Genomic DNA, 24957 nt, shown 5'->3' on the forward strand with positions numbered 1-24957 from the left:
GGAACGTGGCAGCCAGGACGTGGCAGGGGGATGCTCAGGAGGGGGTCTGTGTGGGGACCACGCGTGTCCCTCCGCTGCTGGGCGGGCAGGTGAGCGTCACCGAGCATCCGTCCGTCCGTCCACGTGTACGCGTGTGTTTAGGAGTCGCTGTGTGCGCCGGTGATTTATTAACGAGGACACCACAAGGAGAGCGGGCCCATTACTCCCGGTGTCCGCATCAGTTCCTGACAGCTCCCTGGAATTGAAATATCTTATTTAAAGCCCCTGGGGATCATTTTTAAATATCAGCTGTGACACTCAAGGACTTATTCCCGAAGGGCATTTTCCCCTTCTCCCATGGGGACGGGTGACCCTGGGCACGCCACGTGGGTGGATGGGTGTCAGCGGGTTTGATGCCAGCCCCGCGGTGCCCACCCCGGCTTGGTGGTGCCACTGGGCGAGGCGGGAGCCCCGTGTCCCCGGCACCATCTCCCGCTGCGGGGAGGTGGGCACAGGGACCTGCCGCGCTTCCCGGCGGAGGGAATGTGTTCCTCGTTTCTTATGAAAGTTTAATTTACGCTCAGTTATCAAAAGAACAAACAAAGCTCTGCCGAAACAGCCCGCGGCAGGTTTTAATGCAAGATTAGATTTTGGGCAAGGAGGGTTGAGCTTGGTTATTTATTCCCTTTCTGCTTTATCGTGGAGCGCTCCCACCGGGGAAGGTGATGCTGCGGTGCCTGCTAACCCCCCCAGGGTCACCTGCCTGCGAGGCCGGTGTTGGGGGGTCCAGCCCCTTTTGGGGGGTGATGGAGCAGGAGCACCTGTGTCCCTCCTGGGGGTGGGGGAGGTCTGGTGGCAGCGGGGTCCAGCGTGGGGACCCAGGGGATCCTTGGGGGCAGTGGGTGGGTTGAGACGTGGTTATTTCCTTTATCTGCTTATCAGCTGCGGGCACTGGCGGCTGATAAGAGCAGCGGCCGGGCGCTGGAGATGATAAGGCGGCTCAGCCCCGGCTAATCAGAGTGGTGCTGGCTTGGCCACACGCGGGGCCGAGGTGGAGTGACGCCGGCAGACCCCGGCGGGGCTCGGTGCAGGGGTCAGGACAGCGGGTGCCAGGTCCCCGCCAGCCGCCTCCGCTTCTGACAGCTCAAAGCCACTCGTCCATCGCCTCCGGCTCGCGGCGGTGAGTCACCGTCCACCCCTGCACTGGGTGGGTGACAGCCACCGGCTCACGCCATGCGCGTGGTGCAGTGAGAGCACCTCCTGTGTGGGTGGCCACGAGTGCCCCTGTGGCAGTGAGGGCCACTGTATTGTCCCCCCAGCACGCACTTACGTGCACATACATGCACGTACATGCACACAACCCTTCCAGCAGCTGCTCCTTGGGGTTGGTGCCCAGCAGTAAATGGGGGGCTTGCGTAGGACCTGCAGCCTCTCCCAGGGGCTGTGGCGGTCACTTGGATGTCCCCCCCAGTGCCGCTGGGCTGGATGGCGGTCGGTCGTGGCGTGTGCTGAGGTGGCTCCTCTCTCCCGCAGGTACATGATCACGTCGCTGGACCGCACGCACGCCGGCTTCTACCGCTGCATTGTCCGCAACCGCATGGGAGCCCTGCTGCAGCGCCAGACCGAGGTGCAGGTGGCCTGTAAGTGACAGCCCCGCTTGGGGACCGGCGGGGGACACCCAACCCTGCGGCGCTGCGGGACGGCTCGGGTGCGCGGTGCAGCCCGTGGCCAGCACACGCGAGTCCGGAGCATCCCTGGGGCGACGCTGGCAGGGACAGGGCTGCTGCTGCCTCTGCTGCTCCGCAGGTCGGGTCGTGGTGGTTGGGGGTGCAGGGGGGGCAGCCCCTGGGCAGGACAAAGCGTGGGGTGCAGGCAGAGAGCTCCGGGGTCGGGAAAGCCCCAGCACCGCATCCGAGCCGGTGGCTCTGGCTCCCTGGAGGGGTGAAACGCTTTGTGGTGTGAAAATGGCCCCACTCCTGCCCGGCTGCGTCGCGCGGTTAAAGCAACCAGCGTTTGTGATCGTTACTGAGAGCAAACGGGAGCGTGCAGGGCCGGGAGCAGCCGGGCTGGAGGCTCCGCACGGATCCTGCAAACCAGCAGACCCGAACGGGATGGGGCAGACCGCGGGGGTCTGCGCTGGCCAGGGGGGATGCGGAGGCACCACGGCGGGGTTAGGCAAGACGGGAGGGTGCTGTGCCCTGGGACAGTGGCTCTGTGCCTCGGGGGACTTGCCCATCTCCATCACCCCTCCGCTCCGGGATGCCCCCCGTCCCATCCCCTTAAACCCCTTCCTGAGGAGCCATGACAAATCAGGAAGCTAATGAGAAATTAATAAGGCAGCTGCGCTAACAACTAATGATAATGGCAAAGTCGTTAAAAAAAGATTCTTTACATGTTTTTAATTACAGCAATTAAGGGAAGTCAATAAAAATCCCCCCCTGCCCCGCCCCCCTTTCTCCCTGCCCCCTGCTTCACTCTGCTTTCTTCAACCGCTGCGCGCTTCCAGCCTGCGAGCAGCCGGGCAGGAGGAAGGCAGTGGGATGTGGAGCCCAGGTCGTGCTGGGATGCTCCCAGCGCTGAGCCGTGGGATGGGGCAGGGAGAGATGCCGGGGAGCCCCGGGACTGAGCCCTCCTCACTGCGGCTGCTCCCCGCCCTTGGTGGGGGACACGGGGCAGGGGTCCCCAGCCTGGCGTGGGGGCGAGGGGGCTGTGCAGCTCCGGGTACTGCAGGGGCGGATCCTGGGATGGATGCCCACCACCATCCCATGCCCTGTGCCAGCTGAGCCGCCCCAGCCGAGCAGGGAGCAGACCCCAGGGCAGCCCCTCTGCGTCCCCTGGGGGAGCCCATCCCCGTGGCCTCCAGCCTGCTCCCCAGCCGGACACGGGACTGGACCCTGCTGAGTCCCCGGGCGCGTTGCCAGCCCCTCCCCAGCCCCTGATGTGGTTCTCCCGCACGTTTCGCAGACATGGGGAGCTTCGAGGACAGCGAGACGCAGCAGAGCGTGTCCCACGGGGAGGCGGCCGTCATCCGTGCGCCCCGCATCGCCAGCTTCCCCCAGCCCCAGGTCACCTGGTTTCGTGACGGACGGAAGATTTCCCCCAGCAGCCGCATGTGAGTTCCCCCGGCATCCCCCGCGGCATCGCCCCCGGCATCCCCCCAGCATCCCCCCAGCATCTGGAGGGGCTGCGTTTCCCTCAGCTGCTGTTGTCCTTGCAATAAGGATGTTTAACAGGCGTCTTGAGCACATCGTGCTAAAACCCAGAGACAGGCTCGGCGACAAATGGCTCTGTCACTGGGGAAATGGATTTTATTTCTTTTGAAAATGAAAATAAGAGGGAAGAAGGCGGGCGAAAGGGGCGCAGCACGCACCGGGGCAGCAGCGTGTGTGGCAGAGCCGGGCACGGCACACAGGCGTGTGCCGGGCGTCCCCGTGGGGCTGCGGCAGACCCCGGTGCCGCCGGAGCCGCGAGCCCGACGCTGGCAGGCGCAGCGTGCGGGAATTGAATTTGTAACCCACATTATGCAGGAATTGAACTGGTCTCCTTTCTATTTGCAAAGCAGGATTGAGGAGATAAAACTCCTTTATCTCATATTTAATGGTAAAAAATATATTCCCCAAACCATTTTATGTTTCCGGCAGATTAGATCGTTCCGTAGGAGAAAAAAAAAAAAAAAAAGTAAAAAAAAATAAAAAAGACCTATTAATCTGCACTGTCCGATGTGCTCCGCGTGGCGTGGAGGGGTGTGGGGCTTGGTCCCAGCATGGCCCCGGCCCCCCGTCTGGGTGCTGGTGCCTGGGGCAGGCGGGAGGAAGGCTGGGGGCCGTGCCTGTCCCATGTGGGTGCCCCGAGGCCGGTGTGGGTGCTGGCTGGGGGAAAAGGGTCCCAGCTCCCCGCATCGGTGTCCCCGCTGGGTTCGCATCCCCGCCTCACGCCGCCCCCTCGCCCCCACAGAGCCATCACGCTGGAGAACACCCTCGTCATCCTCTCCACGGTGGCCCCGGACGCGGGGCGTTACTACGTGCAGGCGGTGAATGACAAGAACGGGGACAACAAGACGAGCCAGCCCATCACGCTGACCGTGGCCAGTGAGTGTGGGGGGCATCGCCCCCGCCCCCCCAGGCCCCGCTCCCCCGCCTGCGCCGCCTGGCTCGCCCCCAAGTTTAATTTGCAGTAAATCTCTTCGGAGGCTCCGGCTTCTGCTGACTTAACAGTTCAGCCGCCTCAAAATTTATTTAGGCGCTTTGGGCTGTGCTGCAGGCGCTAATTGCATCCCGGGCAGAGCCGCCCCCGCCGTCCTCGTCACCGGGGCTGGATCCGGCCGTGCCCCGGGATTGGGCTGCGGGATGGTGCCATGTAGCCCCGTTTGCTGGGGGACACCCTGCCCCGCTCGTCCCCATGTCCCCCTCTCGGCCCAGGATCAGCCCCTGCCTGGGGGACACCCCTGTGGCCCCGTCCCTCCGGTCCCCTTGGAGGACCTGGCCGAAGGGTTCAGGTGGTGACAGCCTGTCCCAGGGAAAATGTCCCAAAGTGACATCAGTCCTGCGGGTACTCTCATCCTGTCTCCCCTCCCGCTGCTCCATGGGGGGGTTATCCCTTCCCGCGGAGGGCTCTGCCTGTCCCCCTTCCCCTCCTGCCCCATTAATCTGTTTTTCTGTACCTCGCCGTCCCGGTGCGCAATAAACAACCTGGAGCCCATGTTTATGGATTCAGCTATATCAGCAGCTTTCAAGCCGATCGCGTTTTTACAGCGCCTACATGAGGGTTTTTTATCGTTGCAATCATTTTGCTTTATATACTCCCCTTCTCCCTCCTCCCTGCCACGCGCTGCCACGCCGGCTGGGGGCCAGGAGGGTGCCCTGAGTGGAGAGGGCATAGGGAGAGCGGTGAAGGCACCCTGATGCCAAGGTGATGGGCTGGACCTGCCCATCCTTCCCACAGGAGAGCAGAGCCCGTGGCCCTCTGGTCCCTGCCACCTTCATCTTCTCCATACCAGGCAGAGTGGGCACAGGGCTTTGGGTGCCCCGCCAGCCTCACTGGGGGCTGGAGCACCCCGGGGGCGAGCAGGGGGCAATGGGTGCTGATGGCTGTCCCTCTGGCCTCCTTCTCCCCAGACGTGGGTGGCCCAGCTGATCCCATCGCACCCACCATCATTGTCCCACCCAGGAACACCAGCGTGGTGGCCGGGACCTCGGAGGTGACCATGGAGTGCGTGGCCAACGCCAGGCGAGTAGCAGTGGGGCGGACGGGATGGGGATGGGACATCTCCCGTTGGCATCGCCTGGCCCAGGGCTTGGCACCCCCAGGTCCCTTCCCACCAGGGCTCCTGGGTCCTGCGGGATGGAGGGAGGTAGGGGAATCGACGGGGGCTTGCTCTCGACGTGTTGCTGGCCCCCCCAGGCCGCTGATCAAGCTGCACATCATCTGGAAGAAGGACGGGGTGCCCCTCTCCAGCGGCATCAGCGACTACAGCCGCCGGCTCACCATCCTCAACCCCGCGCTGGGCGACAGCGGCTACTACGAGTGCGAGGCCGTGCTCCGCAGCAGCAGCGTGCCCGCCGTGGCCGAGGGTGCCTACCTCTCCGTCCTGGGTGAGACCCGGTCTGCGGGCAGCTGAAACCACCCAGGCAATGAGTTGGGGCAGTCTCAGCCCCGGGACTGAGAGGGGAAGGGACAGGCAGGAGTCACTGCGCGGGGTGGTTTGGTGGTGGGTCTGGAGGACCCCAGCTCTAACGCAACCCCCTGCTCATCGCTGGGCTTCCCTTTGCAGAGCCGCCGCAGTTCGTCAAGGAGCCGGAGAGGCACATCACGGCCGAGATGGAGAAGGTGGTGGCCATCCCCTGCCAAGCCAAAGGTAAGCCATTCTCCACCCTCCCTCCCTGTGCCCCCACAGCTCCGTTCCTGACATGGCCATGGCTCTTGCAGGTGTTCCCCCCCCAGAGATGGCCTGGTACAAGGACGCTGCCCTCATCCGCCTGGAGAAGCTGTCCCGCTTCCAGCTCCTGGCAGACGGCAGCCTGCAGATCAGCGGGCTGGTCCCCGACGACACCGGCATGTTCCAGTGCTTCGCCCGCAACGCGGCGGGCGAGGTGCAGACCACCACGTACCTGGCCGTGACCAGTAGGTGCCAGCCCCCGCCTCCTCTGGAGCCCGGGCAGCGGGTGGGATGTGCCTGGGACCCCTGGGCTGGGCTCCATGGGGAGCTTGGGGAACCCTCTCATGGGGATGGGAACCCCCCCACGCTCTGGGAGCATTTCAGCTCCAACTGGGCACCAGGAAGGGCTTCAGGGGTGGCTGTGTGTCTGTCCACCTCGCAGGCATCGCCCCCAACATCACCAGGGGTCCCCAGGACAGCACTGTGATTGACGGCATGTCCGTCATCCTCAACTGCGAGACCTCGGGGGCTCCGCGCCCGGCCATCACGTGGCAGAAAGGTAAAGGGACTGGGGACGCTGGGGTGCAGGCAAGGCTGCCCCCCCAGCCCTGCATCTGCCCTGCCCATCCCTGCCTGCCTGCATGGCCCCGGGGCATCCTCTTTGAGCCCCGTGGCCACCAGGCTTGGCTGATGGCCGGGGAGCTGATGGGGCTCACCGTCTCACCCAGGGGAGCGGATCCTGGCCAGCGGCTCGGTGCAGCTCCCGCGTTTCACCCTGCTGGAGTCCGGCAGCCTGCTGGTCAGCCCCGCGCACCTCGCCGACGCCGGCACCTACACCTGCCTGGCCACCAACTCCCGCGGCATGGACGAGGCGTCTGCCGACCTGGTCGTCTGGGGTAAGGCACCCGCCAGCGCGCCCGTGTCACCCAGCTCCGCGACAGCCAGGCTCTGCCTGCCGCCCTGCCCGCGTGCACGCTGCGGGATGGACCCTGCCCAGCTCCGCGGGTGGCAGGCACTGCCTCCTGCCATGCGTGGTGCCGGACGGAGCTCTCCGGGAATGCTGAGGATGGGCTCTGGCATGTGGCTGGTCGTTTGGATGGGTGCAAACGTGGGCTGTCCCCTGCCGATGCCACCCCCCGCAGCCCTACGGGCCGTGCCAGTGCCTCATCCTGTCCCCTCGCAGCAAGGACACGCATCACCGACCCGCCGCAGGACCAGAGCGTCATCAAGGGGACCAAGGCCATCATGAGCTGCGGGGTCACCCATGACCCCAGCGTGGATGTCAGGTGCGTACGATGGAGGTGGGCGGGTTGAGGGAGTCCGGGCACCCCCTGGCTGCCTGCCTGCCTGGGGAGGGAGGGGGCAGATGGTGGGTGCCACCATCCCCAGCCCTGTGCTGCTGGTCCTGCAGTGCCACCTGGTGCCCTGCGCATGCCGATGGGACCACTGGTCCCCTCTCCTTTGGGGGGCTGCAGGGTGCCAACACTTCTGGGTGTCCTTGCCCCGCCCGGCACAGGTACGTCTGGGAGAAGGACGGGACGCCGCTGAGCCCGGAGAGCGGCCCGCGGGTGCGGCTGGACGAGGTGGGCACCCTCCACATCTCCCAGACGTGGTCGGGTGACATCGGCACCTACACCTGCAAGGTGGTCTCGGCTGGGGGCAACGACTCGCGCAGCGCCCACCTCCGCGTCCGGTGAGACCCCTGACCCCCACACGAGCACCCCACACACCGGGCTGTCCCCCCTCCCTAACCACCCCCTCCCTAACCCCCCCTGTCCAGGCAGCTCCCCCACGCCCCCGAGAGCCCCGTGGCCGCCCTCAGCCCCCTGGAGAAACGGGCCATCAACCTCACCTGGGCCAAGCCCTTTGACGGCAACAGCCCCCTCCTGCGCTACGTCGTGGAGGTCTCCGAGAACAGTAAGGGGCTGCTCCCGCCTCCCCAGCACCGCTGGCCCCAGCTGGGCTGGCACTGGCCAAAGTCTGGTCTCCAGCATCACCCCAGGGCAGGGGGCAAGGGATGCTGCAGGGAGCTTGGGGACCACGGGACTCATTCTCCGGGCAGAGGACCCTGGTGTCCTGCAGATCGGATCCTCCACCCCGCTGTCCGCATCTCTCCCCGCAGACGCGCCCTGGACCGTGCTGCTGGCCAGCGTGGACCCTGAGTTGACGTCGGTGGTGGTGCGGGGCTTGGTCCCCGCTCGCTCCTACCAGTTCCGCCTCTGCGCCGTGAACGACGTGGGCAGGGGACAGTTCAGCAAGGACACGGAGAGGTGAGCCACGGCCGGGGGTCCTGGTGGGACTGGTGGCCCTGGGTGCTCACCCCTGCCTCGTCCCCCCCAGGGTGTCCCTGCCCGAGGAGCCCCCCTCCGCTCCCCCCCAGAACGTCATCGCCAGCGGCCGCACCAACCAGTCCATCATGATCCAGTGGCAGCCACCTCCCGAGAGCCACCAGAATGGTGTCCTCAAGGGCTACATCATCCGGTAGGTGCCGGTGGGGGAGCGTGGGTGTCCCATCCCTGGTGTCCCAGGCAGCTCTGACAGCCCCTGGTCCCCAGGTACTGCCTGGCGGGGCTGCCCGTGGGCTACCAGTTCAAGAACATCACCAACGCCGACGTCAACAACCTGCTCCTGGAGGACCTCATCATCTGGACCAACTACGAGATCGAGGTGGCGGCGTACAACAGTGCCGGCCTGGGGGTGTACAGCATGAAGGTGACCGAGTGGACGCTGCAGGGAGGTAGGCAGGGACGGGCAGGGGCTCGGCGTTCACCCCAGCAGTGACAGGCTGTGCCATGGGGATGATGGGGACGGGTGGCGTGAGGATGGATGTGGTGGTCCTGCTGGGGCTGGCCCAGCCAGGGGCATCTTGGGGCACCATCCTGGGTGCCCAGCGTCCTGGGGGAGCCGTCACCCAGCCGATGGAGGGGACCTTGCGGAGCTGGAGCCGCTGCGAGCTGTCCCTTTGTCCCGGCAGTCCCCACGGTGCCCCCCGGGAACGTGCAGACCGAGGCCACCAACTCCACCACCATCCGCTTCACCTGGAACCCCCCCAGCCCCCAGTTCATCAACGGCATCAACCAGGGGTACAAGGTGAGGGGTGATTCCCGCGGGTCTCCCCAAAAATGGGGCGGCCAAGGGGGAAAACTCCTCCTCGCTGAAAGCCCAGATTTTAATTGGTTCCTGCCTGACTGTTAAAACAATATTTACTGAGATTTAACACTTGCATGGGCTCGGAGTCTCCCATGCTCTGTAATTAATTCCGAATTGCAATTAATTCAAATTTACATTAATTAAATTGAATTAAAACATTAAACTTGTTTCTTAATCCACTCAAAAGGAATTCGGGAATTTAATTGCCACTGAATGAGATAACCAGAGCAAGTAGGATATTTAACATTCTTATTAAATGCCACTTAGTATTTTTGATTAGTATTTTTAGGGCCTAATTAGTATTTAATTAAGTTGCTATAGGCTATCTTGCACAATACCAATTAAATGCCCAAACATCCCTCCTAAACGCAGGCGAGCGGGCGATTACGCGCCGTTATCAATGGGAGTTAATCACAAAAGCGCGCGCTCCGTATCGGCTCGTAGGGGTAAACACACGCTGTGAACGGCATCAAGCGTTCCCTGCACCGTTAATTGATATTTAATCAACTCTGAAATAAATAAGAGGAGGCCGGAGGTGCCCGGAGGAGGAGGGTGTTTGTGGTGCCGCTGAGCGCGGTGGGGACACAGGTGCCTGGCGTCGGCGTCCCAGCTCCTTCCTCCCGCAGCTCATCGCCTGGGAGCCGGAGCACGAGGAGGAGGCGACGGTGGTGACGGTGCGGCCCAACTTCCAGGACAGCGTCCACGTGGGCTACGTGGCGGGGCTGCGGAAGTTCGCCGAGTACTTCACCTCGGTGCTGTGCTTCACCACGCCGGGGGACGGCCCGCGCAGCCCCCCCCAGCTGGTGCGCACCCACGAGGACGGTACGGGGAGGCTCTGCGCGCCCGCGGGACGGACCCTGCCCACCCGCGGCTCCCGGGGAGGCGGGGAGCAGCCCTGGGATGGGGGACTCGGTCCCACTGGTGCTGCTGGTGGGGGGATGTGGAAAAGGGGTGCTGCTGAGCCCGGGAAGCCCCATCCACGGGGAGCCCCCTCCACGCTCGCTCCTTGAGGGGGTCCCGTGGGTGCTGAGGGCTCCTGCGTGGCTGCGTGCTGAGCCTGGGCGTCCTTGGGCAGTGCCTGGCCCCGTGGGACATCTCAGCTTCAGTGACATCCTGGACACATCCCTGAAGGTCAGCTGGCAGGAGCCGCTGGAGAAGAACGGCATCCTGACGGGTAAGGGAGCACCAGTGGGTACCCGGCTCCCACATCGGCCCCCTTCCCACCTTGCAGCATCTCCCACCCCAGCCCCCTTCCCACCCCACAGCATCTCCCACCATGTTCCCCTCCCCATCCTGCGGATTCTCCCCCGGTTCCCTTCCCACCCCGCAGCATCTCCCACCCTGCAGCATCTCCCCCTGGTCCCCTTCCCACCCCACAGCATCTCCCCCTGGTCCCCTTCCCACCCTACAGCATCTCCCACCCTGCATCATCTCCCCCTGGTCCCCTTCCCACCCCACAGCATCATCTCCCCCTGGTCCCCTTCCCACCCCACAGCATCTCCCCCTGGTCCCCTTCCCACCCTACAGCATCTCCCACCCCACAGCATCTCCCCCTGGTCCCCTTCCCACCCCACAGCATCATCTCCCCCTGCTCCCCTTCCCACCCCACAGCATCTCCCCTGCCCCGCTCAGCTCCTTGGGGTGGGCGATGAGGGGAGCTGATGGCACGGGGTGCGTTTCAGGCTACCGGATCTCCTGGGAGGAGTACAACCGCACCAACACGCGGGTGACCCATTACCTGCCCAACGTCACCTTGGAGTACCGTGTCACCGGCCTCACCGCCCTCACCACCTACACCATCGAGGTGGCTGCCATGACCTCCAAGGGCCAGGGCCAGGTCTCCTCCTCCACCATCTCCTCGGGGGTGCCACCAGGTGAGCATGGTGGCACGGGGATGCCGGTGGGCTTCCGGCGGTGCTGGGGACAAGTGGCCAGTGCCACCCAGCCTGCCCTCTCCCCACAGAGCTCCCCGGTGCCCCCACCAACCTGGGCATCTCCAACATCGGACCCCGCTCCGTCACCCTCCAGTTTCGCCCGGGCTACGATGGCAAAACCTCCATCTCCCGCTGGCAGGTGGAGGCACAGGTATGGGGTGGATTGGGATGGGGGGGTGGGGGGGTGCCGGGGGGCAGCTCACCCCACTCCCATCCCGCAGATGGGCCAGAATGGCGAGGCCGAAGAGTGGGGGCTCGTCCACCAGCTGGCTAATGAGCCCGACGCCCGGTCCATGGAGGTGCCCAACCTGAAGCCCTACACCTACTACAGGCGAGTGGCCAGGACCACGCCACGGTGTCCTCCTCGGGGGACTGGAGCTCTCTTGCCCCCCGCCGTGACCCCCCCTTCTCCCCTCTCAGTTTCCGCATGCGGCAGGTGAACATCGTGGGCACCAGCCCCCCCAGCCTGCCCTCCCGGAGGATCCAGACCCTGCAGGCACCCCCCGACGTGGCACCCGCCAATGTCACCCTGCGGACAGCCAGCGAGACCAGCTTGTGGCTGCGTTGGATGGTGAGGGGGAGGGAATGTCGCTCTGGGGGGGGTCATGGGGGCAGGTGGGAGGGTGGGGAGCCGAGGGGTGACGGAGCTGGGGTGGCCGTGGGAGCTCAGCAGTGACGGTGCCCGTCTCTGCCGGCTGGGGCCAGCCCCTCCTGGAGCAGGAGTACAACGGGAACCCCGACTCGGTGGGCTACAAGATCCGGTACGCGCGCTCGGACGGGCGAGGGCAGCCGGCAGTGCACGTCATCCACGACCGCGTGGAGCGGGAGTACACCATCGAGGACCTGGAGGAGTGGACCGAGTACCGGGTGCAGGTCCAAGCCTTCAACGCCATCGGCACGGGGCCCTGGAGCCACGCTGTGGTGGGGCGCACCCGGGAATCAGGTACCGCTGCCCACCCCACGGCGTTGGGCACCCACCCTCGCTGAATCCGGCCACTGACCCCCACTCTCATCGCCCCCCCGCCAGTGCCTTCCTCTGGCCCCAGCAACGTGTCGGCGCTGGCCACCTCCTCCAGCAGCATGCTGGTCCGATGGAGTGACATCCCCGAGGCAGACCGCAACGGCCTCATCCTGGGCTACAAGGTGAGCACCTACCCCAGCCCCGGCGCTGTGGCCCTGCCCGCCCGCAGCCCTGCCTGTGCCCTGCCAGCCTCAGCCCCAGACCGGGGAATCGCGACTCTCCCTGGGAGGAATCACCCTGCAGACTGCCAGGTCCCGATTGTGCCACCTCCAAGAGATGATGCCCATATGTGCCAGCCCTGGCCACGCTGCCCCATGCCAGGGGCGTCCCAGGGGCTGTGTCTCTGCCCGGCCATGTCACACAGGGTCTGTTGCAGGTGATGTACAAGGAGAAGGACTCGGACGCACGTGTCCAGTTCTGGCTGGCGGAGGGCAATGCCTCCCACAGCGCCCAGCTGAGTGGGCTGGGCAAGTACACGCTGTACGAGATCCGCGTGCTGGCCTTCACCAGGATCGGCGATGGCGTGCCCAGCCGGCCCCCCGTCCTTGAGCGGACGCTGGACGACGGTGGGTAACAGCAGATGGATGGGCAGAGGGACCCGAATGGGCTGGGGGGTCCCCTGGGTGCCTAATGGCTCCCTGTCCCATCCCATCCTTATTCCCTGGTGCAATCCCTTTTCCCCCCCCTGACTGGGACACCCAGGGCTCTCATTCCTGGTGCACGGGGTCAAGTCCTGCTTGCACAGGGCCTGGTGCTTTGCACACACTCGTGCACCCCCCGGTGAACCCCGTCTCTCCCCCCTCCAGTGCCTGGGCCCCCCGTGGGGATCCTCTTCCCCGAAGTGAGGACGACCTCGGTGCGGCTCGTCTGGCAGCCACCCACGGCACCCAACGGCATCATCCTGGGTAGGTAGGGAGCCATCCTGGTTGTGCCACGCCGGGATGCTCTGCAGAGGGATGCAGAGGTCCCGTGGGAGCAGGGATCAACGCGGTGCGGGGGCAGAAACCATCTCCCTAAGATCCCCCAAGGATCTTGGAGCCCGTTGCCCCCGGGGCTGAGGTTTCCCCACTCAGCGGGCTGGGATGGGTCACGGGCTTTGCTTGAGGTCCCCAGCGCAAGGAGCCAAAACCCCCTCGTGGCTGGCCCCGTGCGTGGGCAGGGATGGAAGGAGAACCCAGCATGGTGTCCCCTCCTCCAGCCCCACCGTGCCGCTCCCTTCCCCGCAGCGTACCAGGTCACCCACTGCCTCAACACCACTGCGGCCACCGCAGCCACCGCGGAGGTGCTGGAGCCCAGCGCCCGGCAGTACACGGCCACCGGCCTCCAGCCCGAGGCCACCTACCTCTTCCGCATCGCGGCGCAGACCCGCAAGGGCTGGGGCGAGGCGGCCGAAGCCCTCGTGGTGACCACGGAGAAGAGAGGTAACGGCAGGGGGGTGTCCGTCCCATGGTGGGGGGTGCTGTGTGTGCCCACGGCGTGCCCGCAGTGCTCCCAGCCCCTCGCCTCTCCCAGACCGTCCGCAGCCCCCCGGGAAGCCGCTGGCGCGGCAGGAGGAGGTGCGAGCCCGCAGCGTGCTGCTCTCCTGGGAGCCGGGCAGCGACGGGCTCTCCCCCGTCCGCTACTACACGGTGCAGACCCGGGAGCTGCCCGATGGCGAGTGGGCACTGCATTCTGCCTCCGTCAGCCGCAACGCCACCACCTTCGTCGTGGACAGGTGAGGCACGGGCTGGTCCTCATCAGCGCCGCTGGGGTGATGGGGAGCCGGGCAAACCATGGGCTCTGCTTCGGGTGGTTGCCCCGTGCCTCAGTTTCCCCATCCGATGAGAAGTGCTGGCACCAAGGTTGGGAAGCACTGGCCAACGTGCCCTGCGGGAAGGAGGGAGGGTTGCTCGTGGGGTCACCCACTGGCTTCACTGTCCCCATCCCGCTCCCCTCCCACCCAGGCTGAAGCCCTTCACCTCCTACAAGTTCCGCGTGAAGGCAACGAATGACATCGGGGACAGCGAGTACAGCGAGGAGTCGGAGTCGCTCACCACCCTGCAGGCGGGTCAGTGGCTCCTGGGGCAGGGAGAGGGGGTCCCCCCATGCCCGGGGGTCCCCCCGTGCCCAGGGTACCTCTGGACTCTCACCACCCGCTTCTCCCCGCAGCCCCAGAGGAAGCCCCCACCATCCTCTCCGTCACCCCGCACACCACCACGTCAGTGCTCATCCGCTGGCAGGTACTGTCCCCTCTGCCTTGGGGGGTGTTGTGGGACCGGCCACCTGCCCCCTTGGGAGGTGGCACCGGGGCGTATTGGGGACCGCCATCTCGGGGTGCCCGGGTCAGAGCAGCCCCTCTCTGTCCTCCCCACGCAGCCCCCGGCCGAGGACAAGATCAATGGGATCCTGCTGGGTTTCCGCCTCCGGTACCGCGAGCTGGTGTACGACAGCCTGCGCGGCTTCACCCTGCGCGGCATCGGCAACCCCGGCGCCACGTGGGCCGAGCTCACCCGTGAGTGCTCGAGGTGCCACCGAGCCTGGGGATGTGTGGCTGCGGGGGCGGGGAGGGTGGCCCAGCGGTGGCGGGTGGAGGACGAGGCAGGGCGGCATCCCGGTGTTCCACAGCCTCTGCCGGGTGGCAGCCTGGAGCTGTCAGGGTCAGGCTGTGCCCCGTGGAGCTGTCACCGTCCCCCTCATGCCACCAGGTCCGTGGTCCCTAACGCGCTTGTGTGCAATGTCGCTGGCTTAGTCCCGCTGTGCTCAGCCCCCGCGTCCCTGCAGCGTTGGGTGTCCACGTGTCTGCACCTAACATGGGTGTCTGTGACGTCCCGCTGTGTGTGTCTGGGTGTGCTGCCATCCTCAGACCCCGCTCTGGGGACAGCAGGGACGCGAGTGACAAAGGCAGAGCCCAACACCGGACCTTGCCCCATCCATTGCTCTCAGCTGTGGTCAGACCCCCGTGGAGACCCCGATGCCCAGCCCCGGCTCGTGCCGCACGGGGGACGGGGCTGGAGGATGGAAAGGTTCCTTGGTGCTGTGACAGCCCCATTGGCACCTGGGGGTGACAGGACCCTTGCGGGGGACCCCTGGCCCACCCTGGGGTGGGCAGCCGTGCTGGGGTGGGTGCTTGGAGGTGGGAGCCCACCCGTGCTGTGTGCGGGACTAACCGCTGCCTGCTCTCCCTGCCCCGTGCCGCCCAGCCGTCTACGCCGTGCACAACCTCAGCGAGGTCTCCCTCACCCAGTACGAGCTGGACAGTAAGTCACCGCTCCCCCTGCCCCTCCCTGCCACCCCCTTGTGTGTCCCCCCTCGCTGCCACCCCCTTACATCCCTCCCCTGCGCCTGCCTGTGCTGTGGGGTGAACCGGGGTGAGCCAAACACCCTGTGCCCAGGGGCCCCTGTTGCTCCTTGGGGACACCCCCCTCTTCCCCAGCCAGGGGGGCTCCGTGGGGTCCCCTGGGGGTAGCAGGACCCCCACACCGCCGGCCACAGGGAGCTCACCCCCTCTCCCCTTTCTGCCCCACCCAGACCTGAGCAAGCACCGGCGCTACGAGATCCGCATGAGCGTGTACAACGCTGTGGGCGAAGGCCCCCCCAGCCCCCCCCAGGAGGTGTTCGTGGGTGAAGCGGGTGAGTCCACCAGCACGGCCCTGCCTTGCGAGGGGCTGCCCACGGCCGGGGGCCGCGGGGAGGGGGCTTCACTGCCCTGGGACCCTCCGCTCCTACATCCTGTGGCCCCCATCCCCTCTAAACACCCCTGATGTGCCGAGACAAGTTAGTGTCCCCCCGCACATCCAGGGGGGGCTTTCCCCCACCCTGGTCCTAGCAAGGCCATCACACCGACCCCCTCCTTCGGCACAGTGCCCACTGGCGCGCCACAGAACGTGGCAGTGCAGGCGGCCACGGCCACCCAGCTGGATGTCACCTGGGAACCGCCACCCGCTGAGAGCCAGAACGGGGACATCCAGGGCTACAAGGTACCGCACCCCGAAACCTGGGAGCTGGCACCGAGCCGGGGCTCAGGGACACAGGGTGTACTGGGGAGATGCTGGGTGTCATTGCAGGGTGATGAGCTCTCCTGGGAGACGCTCTGTCTGGTGTTGGGTGCGGGGAGATGCTGGGTGTACTGGGGAGATGCTGGGTGCCCTGGGAGGCGCTATGCGTGCCGTTGGGGAAGGGATTCTGGGGAGATGTCGAGTGTCTCGGGGAGATGCCGGGTGTTCCAGGGAGATGCCGGGTGTCCCATCCCGGTGCTGAGCGCCCGCGGGGCGGCAGGTGGCGTCGTCGGTCCTCGGATGCAGCCGGGATGCAGCCGGGATGCTGCCGGGATGCCCAGCCCCGTGCTCTAGACACCTCCTTGGCCACGTCCATGGTGGTTCCTCCTGCTCGGCCCCATCCTTTGAGAATTAGGCCCAGCTCAAGGGTGATCTCAGGGTGCTCGCTCGGCAGCGCAGCGGTGCTGGGCCCGGAGCCGGCTGCGAGCGGGGCTCACGTCTGATGCTCAGCGCCATTCCTTTCCCTCCAGCAGGCTCAGAGCCCTCGGCCACTGTGGGACGGGGGCTTAGGAGCCCAGACAGGGCTGCGGGGGTGTTTGGGCACAGCAAAGGGCCTGGGGAAGGCGAGATGGACTGGATCCGTGCATCACCCAGGTCTCCTTCCCCCCTCCTCCTCCTCCTGCAGATCCACTTCTGGGAGGCTCAGCGCCAGAATGAGAGCGCGCGGGTGAAGACGCTTTTCCTGCCCGAGAACGGGGTGAAGCTGAAGAACCTGACGGGGTACACCTCGTACTGGGTCAGCGTCGCCGCCTTCAACGCGGCAGGAGACGGGCCCCGCAGCCCCCCCGTCAAGGGGCGGACGCAGCAGGCAGGTGGGGCCCGTGGCATGGCTGCCCCCAGCCCTTCCCTCTCCCCGGTCCCATCCAGACCCTCCTGCCCCTGGGCTCTGTGGGGAGGTGTCGCCATGGGTCCAGCTCCAGTGGTGTCTGGCTGGTGGCCCTTCATCCCAGCTGCATCCCAGCTTCTGCAATCCCGAGCAGATACCAGCCCCGGGCTCACCCCAGAGGGTTTGTGGGTTGGGAGGAGAGTTTGTGGGTTGGGGGGACACGGAGATGAAGGTCTTGGGAGGAGAGAGATGAGACTCGTTCCCCCTGTCATGGGGGGAGCCCTGGCAGGGTCTTTGCTGCAGTGGGGATGGGGGTACAGGGGGGTGGCACCAAGGGGGTGTGAGATGGTGGTGACGAGTGCTCCAGCCCCGTTAGGGTGGAGGCAGGGAGAGGGGCTGGCTGGGTGCCGGGGGTATCCCCTGGGAGCGCCGACCTGATCCTGGCCACCCTACTCCTCGCAGCCCCCAGCGCCCCCGGCTCCATCCGATTCAGCGAGCTGACCACCACGTCGGTGAACGTGTCCTGGGAGCCGCCACCACTGCCCAACGGCATCCTCGAGGGCTACAGGCTGGTCTACGAGCCCTGCATGCCTGTGGATGGTGAGGGCATGGCAGGGACCCCGGGGGGAGGCTGGGAGCATTGGGGGGAGCTGGGAGGGCTCCAGCGAGCACCCGGCTCAGCCTCCGTCCCTGCAGGTGTCAGTAAGATCGTGACGGTGGATGTGAAGGGGAACAGCCCGCTGTGGATGAAGGTGAAGGACCTGGCCGAGGGTGTGACGTACCGGTTCCGGATCCGAGCCAAAACCTTCGCTTACGGGCCAGACGTTGAGGCGAACATCACCACGGGGCCTGGGGAAGGTACGGGGGGACATGTGGGATGCCGTGCCAGAGCGAGGGAGGAGATGACATGGGGACATTTCACCCAGTGCCACCAGGGCTGGCATGGCCACATGCCAGTTTGTACCTCCAGCTCTGCTCTGGGTCCCCAGGTGCCCCCGGTCCCCCCGGCGAGCCCTTCATCTCCCGCTATGGCTCGGCTATCACCATCCATTGGTCGAGTGGGGATCCTGGCCAAGGGCCCATCACCAGATACGTCATCGAAGCCCGTCCTTCAGGTACGGCAGCTCCTCCCTGCTTTCCATCCCCACCTTGTCACTGGTGGTGCCTTGGGTTCAGGAGAAAGGGAAACTGAGGCAGGGAATGCTGACGTCTCCCAGGTCACCTGTCAGGCTGGGTTGGGGATTCGGACCCGGGTGTCTGTGGTGTTGGCCATGAGCTGGTCCACGAGGAACGCGCTGCCAAGCGGGTGCTGCCTGGGGCTGATGGAAAGGGGCTGGCGAGCCACGGGGCAGCACCCATCGATGCTGCTGCTTCCGTGGGCACGGAGGTCCTGACGCTCCCCCAGATAGGCAAAGGGTTTTGAGGGGTGCCAAGGCTATCCCAAAACGGGACTCCCCATCCCCTCGGCAGGGAGCCATCAGGCACGGCCATGCTCTCTCCTGCAGCCCCGGGCTAATGATTTCTCGCTGCCGCAGAGAGTACAGCTCAGACGACCCAATCGATCGCTAACGGGGGTCGGTGACGCTCCCGGTGCAGTGGGGCAGCACCTGGGAGGGAAACCCCCGCTACCCTGAGCCATGGGGCTGCTGGGGCTGCCGGGGGGCTGCGGGGGAAGCAGGTCCCCAGGGAGCTGCTTTGGCCTCGTCTGTGGGTGGGGGCAGGAGATCGATCAGCCGCATGCATCGTTATGGCTTTTTAATGATGCTGCGGGGAGTGAGCTCCGTGCCTGCCGCGGCCGGGAGGGACGGGCAGATGGTGGAGGGCAAACACTCCCGGATGGAGGGAGACCAGCCTCTCGCCCTGCGGAGTCCTGCAGAGCCGGTAACCCCTCCCAGGCACCTTCTCTCTTCCAGATGAGGGGCTCTGGGACATCCTCATCAAAGACATCCCCAAGGAGGTGACCTCCTACACCTTCAGCATGGACATCCTCAAGCAGGGGGTCAGCTATGACTTCCGCGTCATCGCCGTCAACGACTATGGCTACGGCACCCCCAGCACGCCTTCCCCCTCCGTGTCAGGTAGCCAGCAGGGGCGGCACCCGGGTGTCCCCTGGGGGACGCTGTCACCCCCGTGCCGGGGGGGAGAGTCCCAGTGTTGCTCTGTTCTCGTGGCCATCTGTTGTGGTTTAACCGCAGCCGGCAACTCAGACCGTGCCATTCGCTCACTCCTCCCCCTGCCAGTGGGATAGGAAGAAGAGGGAGAAAAGGGGAAAACCTGTGGGCTGAGATACAGACAGTTAAATAGAACAGTAACAGAAGAGAAAATAATAATAATAATAATATACAAAATGAGTGATGCAATGGAATTGCTCACCACACAGTGATGGATTGCCCAGCCCGTCCCAAGCAGTGATCGTGGGTTCCTGCTCCCTGTCCAACCCCCGTTTATATACTGGACACGGTGTCTATGGTATGGAATATTCCTTTGGACAGTTTGTCCTGCCTGCGCTCCCTCTCAGCTGAAACAGTCCTTGACTTAGTATAAGTATTACTTAGCAACAAGTAAAGCAATACGTGTTACCAACATTATTCTCATACTAAATCCAAAACACAGCAGCTACCAGGAGGAAAATTAACTCTATCCCAGCTGAAACCAGCACATCATCACTGAAACCCATCTCCCCAACCCTGCCTGGCTCCTACAGAGCCCCAGATCCTGCTGCCAGCAGCATCTGCCAGCCCTCCCCTTGCAAAGCCCCCCCCATCCCCCTTTAACCTGCTCCCTCGCATGGATCCAGGTCTCACAAAGTTCCCCAAGGAACTATATATACTGGTTTGCCCCCGACGCCTGTCCCCCTCTGATCCTCCCTGCTGTCCCCCAGCCCAGAAAACCAACCCCTTCTACGAGGAGTGGTGGTTCCTAGTGGTCATCGCCCTGGTGGGGCTCATCTTCATCCTCCTCCTCGTCTTTGTGCTCATCATCCGCGGGCAGAGCAAGAAGTACGCCAAGAAGTCAGACTCGGGTGAGTGCCGGGGGTGTGGTGGGTGCTGACGGGACCCTCCGGGGTGCCAGAAGGGGGGTGCAGAGCCCTGACCCCGTAGGAGCCTCTCTGGGGCTTCCCTGCCTGCCTTTGGGGTCTGAGCGGAGCGGTGGGAGCCTGCCTCGGGGCACGGCTCCTCCGGAGACACGGTGACATCCGATAAAGATGCTGCGGGCTTCCCAAAGAGTGCTGGGAGCTAAAGATTAAATAAGCGACTTGTCCCGCTGTCAGCTGCGGAGGCAGGGCAGGCCAGGGGCTCGGCAGAGGTCAGCGGGATTAGTCAAACACAGTTCTGTTTTCTTAGCTGTATCAAGGGCTCAAATTGTGGGGAAAATCCAGACCTCCTTGTTAAGCAAACAGAGCGGCTGAGCCGAGAGCCGGAGGCGATGGGGCAGGTCAGGGCGTGAGCCAAGGCGGGCAGGCTCGGCACAGCCGGCGGCGCTGGCCACGGGGCTAATACATGGCCACTGCCCCGGGACTGGCACCTCATGGCATCCCCAGGCTTCAGGCTTTGGTTTCTCCAACGCCGGAACCGGCACAACCCTCCCTGGGCCATTCCGCAGCCCCCCTGCGCGGGGTCCTGTGCAGGGTGCGGGCCTCCCCCACTGTGCTGCCCGGGGAGGCTCTGAGCATCCCATCCCGCAGGGAATGGCTCCAAGGCGACCGCCCTGAGCCACGGCGAGATGGTCAGCCTGGACGAGGGCAGCTTCCCCGCCCTGGAGCTCAACAACCGGCGCCTCTCCGTCAAGAATTCCTTCTGCCGGAAGAACGGCATCTACACCCGGTAAGGACCCCCCCACACCACAGCCCCTTTCCCAGGCAGGGGGGAGTTTTTTCAGTCGTCGTGCCCATCCCTCCATCGTGCACTCCCCGTGAGATGGGCATGGGGCTGGGGAGGGCTGGCACCCCTGGGGGGTGACCCTGTTGTGCCCAGTGTCCCCCCTGCCATGAGCTGCAGCCGCTGCACCAGCCCTGATGTGCCGGGATGCTGAGCAGCCTGAAAAGCTGGGAATCCTTGAAAGCCAAGGGGGAGGCTTGGCACGGCTTGGGGGTGGTCCCCAATCCTGCCCCGGGGGTCGCCTGGGCTCATCCCCGAGGGGGGACCTGTGCTGAGCCCCGGCCTCTCCCGGAGGTCCCCGCCACGGCCCAGCCCCGGCAGCCTCCACTACTCAGACGAGGATGTGACCAAGTACAACGACCTGATCCCCGCCGAGAGCAGCAGCCTGACGGAGAAGCCCTCCGAGGTCTCCGACTCGCAGGTGAGCGCCTGGAGCTGCACACAGGGACGGGGACCCGGGGCAGGGGGGTCAGGATGGATGGTGCTGGGAGCCCTAGTCTCTGCCCACCGAGATGCAGATCCTGGTGCACATTTGGGAAAAGCAATGCTGGTCCCGCTCCCCTGCCCCATCCCGCTTTTAGGCAGCGGCATCCCCCGTGGATTTGCGGCACAGCCCCAGCGTGAAGCTGGCACAGCCCCCCGGCCCGTGTGCTGGGGATGTGGCACTGCGGGGGGTCCCCGAGGGCTGCCGGGGACAGGAGAGCAGCGGGGTTGGGGACTGTCCTGCTGCCAGGTCGCTGGTGGCAACAGCCGCGGCTCTGCCAACGCTGCAAAATGGCACTTTTGTCTCCTCCGGGAGAAACGGGCAGCTGTGGCCGGGCGGGATCGTGGCCGCGGGCAGCTCCCCGGGGAGGCAGGGGGACATTGCCCCCGGGATGGATGCTGGGAGGCATCTGGAAAGATGAGGCTGAAGCCCAGGGGAAGGTCCTGGGGGTCCCTGCACTGTCCCTGAGCCGCAGAGGGACCGGGGACCCCCCCTTGCTGCCTGCACCGGCTGTTTCTTTTGCCTTGGCGGGGCGGTTGCCGGCTCGGCTCCCTCTTGCCCTGGCGGGGCTGGAGTGGCTTTTGAGGAGCTGTGAAGAGCGGCGGGAGCTGGAGCTGGCGCGGAGCAGCTTCCCCCCGCCTCAATGGCCCCTTTGTGCACGGCCAGGGGAAGCTGAATCCAATTACCGCCAGCGGGGAGGCAGGGCCGCCAGCACCCGCCTCCCAAAAACACCCTCCCCGCCAACCCCTGGGGCATCACGGCCTCGGGGGCGGCCCCCCCAAGGGCCCCCGCAAGCCTTTTGTGTGAAGTTTTATTTTACTTTGGCAAGAGGCAGAAACACCCCAGCGGTGCCGCAGCCATCCCAGCCCCTTAAAGTCTTTTGGGATGCGCTCGCCAGCATCCCCAAAGGAGCATCGGGGAAAGCTCAGCCTAGTTTTGGGGCTGGGGGGTGATGCCCCTTACTGACCCCATCCCATCCCGTTTCTTTAGGGCAGCGACAGCGAGTACGAGGTGGACCCCGGCCACCAGAAAGCCCATTCCTTCGTCAACCACTACATCAGCGACCCCACCTACTACAACTCCTGGCGGCGGCAGCAGAAGGGCATCTCCCGGGCGCAGGCGTACAGCTACACCGAGAGCGATTCGGGGGAGCCCGACCACGCACCCCTCTCCAACAGCACCTCCACGCAGCAGGGCAGCCTCTTCCGCCCCAAAGCCAGCAGGACTCCCACCCCCCAGACCCCCGGCAACCCCCCCAGCCAGCCCGGTACCCTCTACCGCCCACCCAGCAGCCTGGCCCCCGGCTCCAGAGCCCCCATCGCTGGATTTTCTTCTTTCGTTTGATATTTAAACAGAAGCGAAAACAAACAGGAGGAAAAAAAAAAAAATATATATATAAAAAAAAAAAAGGAAAAAAAAGAAAAGCCCCCAAGAAATTAAGAAAATAGAAAAAAGCGGTGAGGGGGAGAAGAGGAGGAAGCGGAGAGGCTGAAGGGCCACGGGGCACTGAGGATGGCACTGGTGCCATGGCGGGCAGCGTCCCCAGGCTCGGCGTCACCACGGGTGTTTCACTTTCTTGGCAGCGCCGGAGCAGAACGCCGGGTGCCTTCCCTGGGGCTGGGGAGCAAAACTCAGCTCCTCTTTTCGGCCAAAGCTTCCTGCGTTCCGGACTCCTCGGCTGCGGAGGGATGGATGGGTGCGGGGTGCCAGGGCTTGGCGCCGGAGTTCGCCCCTGGCATCTGCCGGCCTGGCCGGGGTCCCATGGGTGCTGCTGGGCTGGGTGCAGGGGCTCTGGCCATGCCAAACCCCGGCCCCTCCACTTGTGGCTCCCCCAGGACGTGGGGACAAGCGGTGACACAGAGACCCCCGACTGCAGAGGGGAAGAGGAGCTCTGCTGATCTTAAAACCTCTGGACATGAAACTCCCACCCTGGACCCCCCCAGCCTTTGGGAGAAGGGGGCAGCCACTGCGCCAGGAACCCCGGGGGCAAATAATTCCTCCCCTCGTTAGTGCCTGGTCGGGCACAGCACCCCCCCAAGGAGAACACAGGACTTAAACCCCAGGAGAGCCCCGCCGGGGTGCAAGTGGTGCTGATGTCCCCCCCCGCCATGATTTTGCACCCTGAGGCTGCGCCGGGGCTCTGGCAAGGGCGATGCGGTGACCGTAGCCACCCCTCTGCATTTCTGGTGGTTTGGGGAATTTTTTTTTTAATGGGGTTTTGTGCAGAGGCCTGGGAGGATAAGGGGCAAGCAGGGGTGGCGATGCCCGGGGGGGTCCGGGGCCGTTTTGGTGGTCTCTGCGTAGCAAAACCCCCGCAGTGCCTACGGGTGAGCCAGGCACCAGCCCGGCGGGGCCGCGGCACCAGGGCTGAGCCGAGGGAGATGCCAATAAACAGCCTGAGGATCATCCCGTCTCATGTCTCTGTCACCCTGCTGCGGCGGGATGTGTCCGTCTGTCCTGCTGGCCTGGCCAGGCTTGTGTCACCCCTACGGCACTGGAAAGGAACCGGGCAGAGGGTGCTGGAGGCTGCGGTGCCGGGATAGGGCGCAGAACAGTGCGTGGAGCTGTGATGGCTGTATCCCTCTCTGTCTCCATCCCGGAGCAGTGGGATTGGAGGGAAGGGGGACCCAGTGGTGGGATAGGGGAGGAGGGAGGTGACCCCATGCTTTTGGCATCACCGGCGCTTGGGATTTCTCCTGGTTTGAAGCCACCCCCGCTGCCTGCTCTGCCCTTCAGGCCTGGCAGGAAAATCCGGGTGATGGGCTGGGGTTCCATTGCCCGTCACCCCCCGGGCAGCACACAGCACGGGTCTGGAGCGAGGGCTGGGGGAGGCTCAGCCTGCTGACAGCGCCAGCACCGGCACCGCTTCCCTGCCGGGGGGCTCTTTGCTCCCTGGGGGCTGTGGGATCTGCCGCAGGACCCTGCTGCCGACAGGGCAGGGGTTTGGAGCCCCACACAGGCACGTGCCCAGACCCTCACCCTGGCGTGAGCAAGGGTCTGGGGCTGCCAGAGGGAGCGTTTTGCAGGAGGTGCATCTGGGGACTGGTTTGAGATGGGGGTGCGTGACCCTGAGCCACAGCCCCTCTTCACCCGTCCGCTGGGCTGGGGAGAAACTGGGGAGGCTGCGGTGGCATCGCCCCCCGAGATGTGGCCACCGGCAGAAGTGCTGTCCCCGCCTCGGCGTGTCACGGTGGCCCCGGGGCTGGCGGGGAGCAGAGGGCATTGCTGGCAGGTGACTCATCGACCTACTTGGGAGCTGGCGCCGAAGGCAGCGCAGCACCCAGGGGTGCCCGTCCCCTCCCTGGGCAGCAAAAGGGCTCCCGACACCCCGCTAAGGTGGGGATGTTGGCACAGGGGCAGAGGGGGGGTCTGCATTTGGCTGGACAAATCCTGCCCTTCATTTGCAGTCCGGCTCCAGCCCCGAGGCATCCCGGCTTGTGCAAGAGAGACCTTCCTCCCACCCGGGCTGGGACGCGGAGCTCACAGAGACGCAGGGCAGAGCAGGTCTGGGGAGTCGAGCAACACGGGCGAGCTCCCCATGCAAGGGATGCTCCCTGTGCGAGGGACGCTGCTTGTGCGAGGGAATCTCCCCGTGCAAGGGATGCTCCCTGTGCGAGGGATGCTCCCCGTGCAAGGGATGCTCTCTGTGCGAGGGATGCTCCCCGTGCAAGGGATGCTCCCTGTGCGAGGGATGCTCCCTGTGCGAGGGATGCTCCCCGTGCAAGGGATGCTCCCTGTGCGAGGGATGCTCCCTGTGCGAGGGATGCTCCCCGTGC

At 65.2% G+C, this 24957-nt stretch overlaps 1 protein-coding gene across 2 annotated transcripts in view; it reads left to right on the plus strand.

The window, feature by feature from the left end:
* The window catches only part of SDK2 (sidekick cell adhesion molecule 2), a 56575-nt gene extending 32988 nt beyond the window's left edge, over positions 1-23587 (plus strand). For both annotated transcript variants that reach the window (XM_074607800.1, XM_074607799.1), the window contains exons 3-45: positions 1513-1619; positions 2944-3091; positions 3934-4067; positions 5094-5205; positions 5380-5570; positions 5750-5833; positions 5905-6099; positions 6297-6413; positions 6583-6750; positions 7038-7140; positions 7371-7547; positions 7635-7771; positions 7977-8124; positions 8195-8335; positions 8410-8591; positions 8829-8944; positions 9631-9826; positions 10080-10178; positions 10687-10878; positions 10968-11089; positions 11160-11269; positions 11359-11509; positions 11644-11881; positions 11966-12081; positions 12336-12525; positions 12766-12864; positions 13186-13380; positions 13472-13673; positions 13903-14006; positions 14108-14178; positions 14315-14450; positions 15139-15195; positions 15467-15568; positions 15800-15915; positions 16619-16805; positions 17282-17419; positions 17516-17677; positions 17809-17934; positions 18733-18897; positions 19701-19841; positions 20505-20643; positions 20992-21118; positions 22172-23587. In XM_074607800.1, coding sequence (XP_074463901.1) covers positions 1513-1619; positions 2944-3091; positions 3934-4067; positions 5094-5205; positions 5380-5570; positions 5750-5833; positions 5905-6099; positions 6297-6413; positions 6583-6750; positions 7038-7140; positions 7371-7547; positions 7635-7771; positions 7977-8124; positions 8195-8335; positions 8410-8591; positions 8829-8944; positions 9631-9826; positions 10080-10178; positions 10687-10878; positions 10968-11089; positions 11160-11269; positions 11359-11509; positions 11644-11881; positions 11966-12081; positions 12336-12525; positions 12766-12864; positions 13186-13380; positions 13472-13673; positions 13903-14006; positions 14108-14178; positions 14315-14450; positions 15139-15195; positions 15467-15568; positions 15800-15915; positions 16619-16805; positions 17282-17419; positions 17516-17677; positions 17809-17934; positions 18733-18897; positions 19701-19841; positions 20505-20643; positions 20992-21118; positions 22172-22525 — 6295 coding nt within the window. In that variant the 3' untranslated portion in view covers positions 22526-23587. The remainder of the gene's footprint in view (positions 1-1512; positions 1620-2943; positions 3092-3933; positions 4068-5093; positions 5206-5379; positions 5571-5749; positions 5834-5904; positions 6100-6296; positions 6414-6582; positions 6751-7037; positions 7141-7370; positions 7548-7634; positions 7772-7976; positions 8125-8194; positions 8336-8409; positions 8592-8828; positions 8945-9630; positions 9827-10079; positions 10179-10686; positions 10879-10967; positions 11090-11159; positions 11270-11358; positions 11510-11643; positions 11882-11965; positions 12082-12335; positions 12526-12765; positions 12865-13185; positions 13381-13471; positions 13674-13902; positions 14007-14107; positions 14179-14314; positions 14451-15138; positions 15196-15466; positions 15569-15799; positions 15916-16618; positions 16806-17281; positions 17420-17515; positions 17678-17808; positions 17935-18732; positions 18898-19700; positions 19842-20504; positions 20644-20991; positions 21119-22171) is intronic.
* Positions 23588-24957: the final 1370 nt, after the last annotated feature.

Source organism: Larus michahellis, chromosome 14 (assembly GCF_964199755.1).
Source record: "Larus michahellis chromosome 14, bLarMic1.1, whole genome shotgun sequence".
In the NCBI taxonomy this organism is placed as follows: Eukaryota; Metazoa; Chordata; class Aves; order Charadriiformes; family Laridae; genus Larus; species Larus michahellis.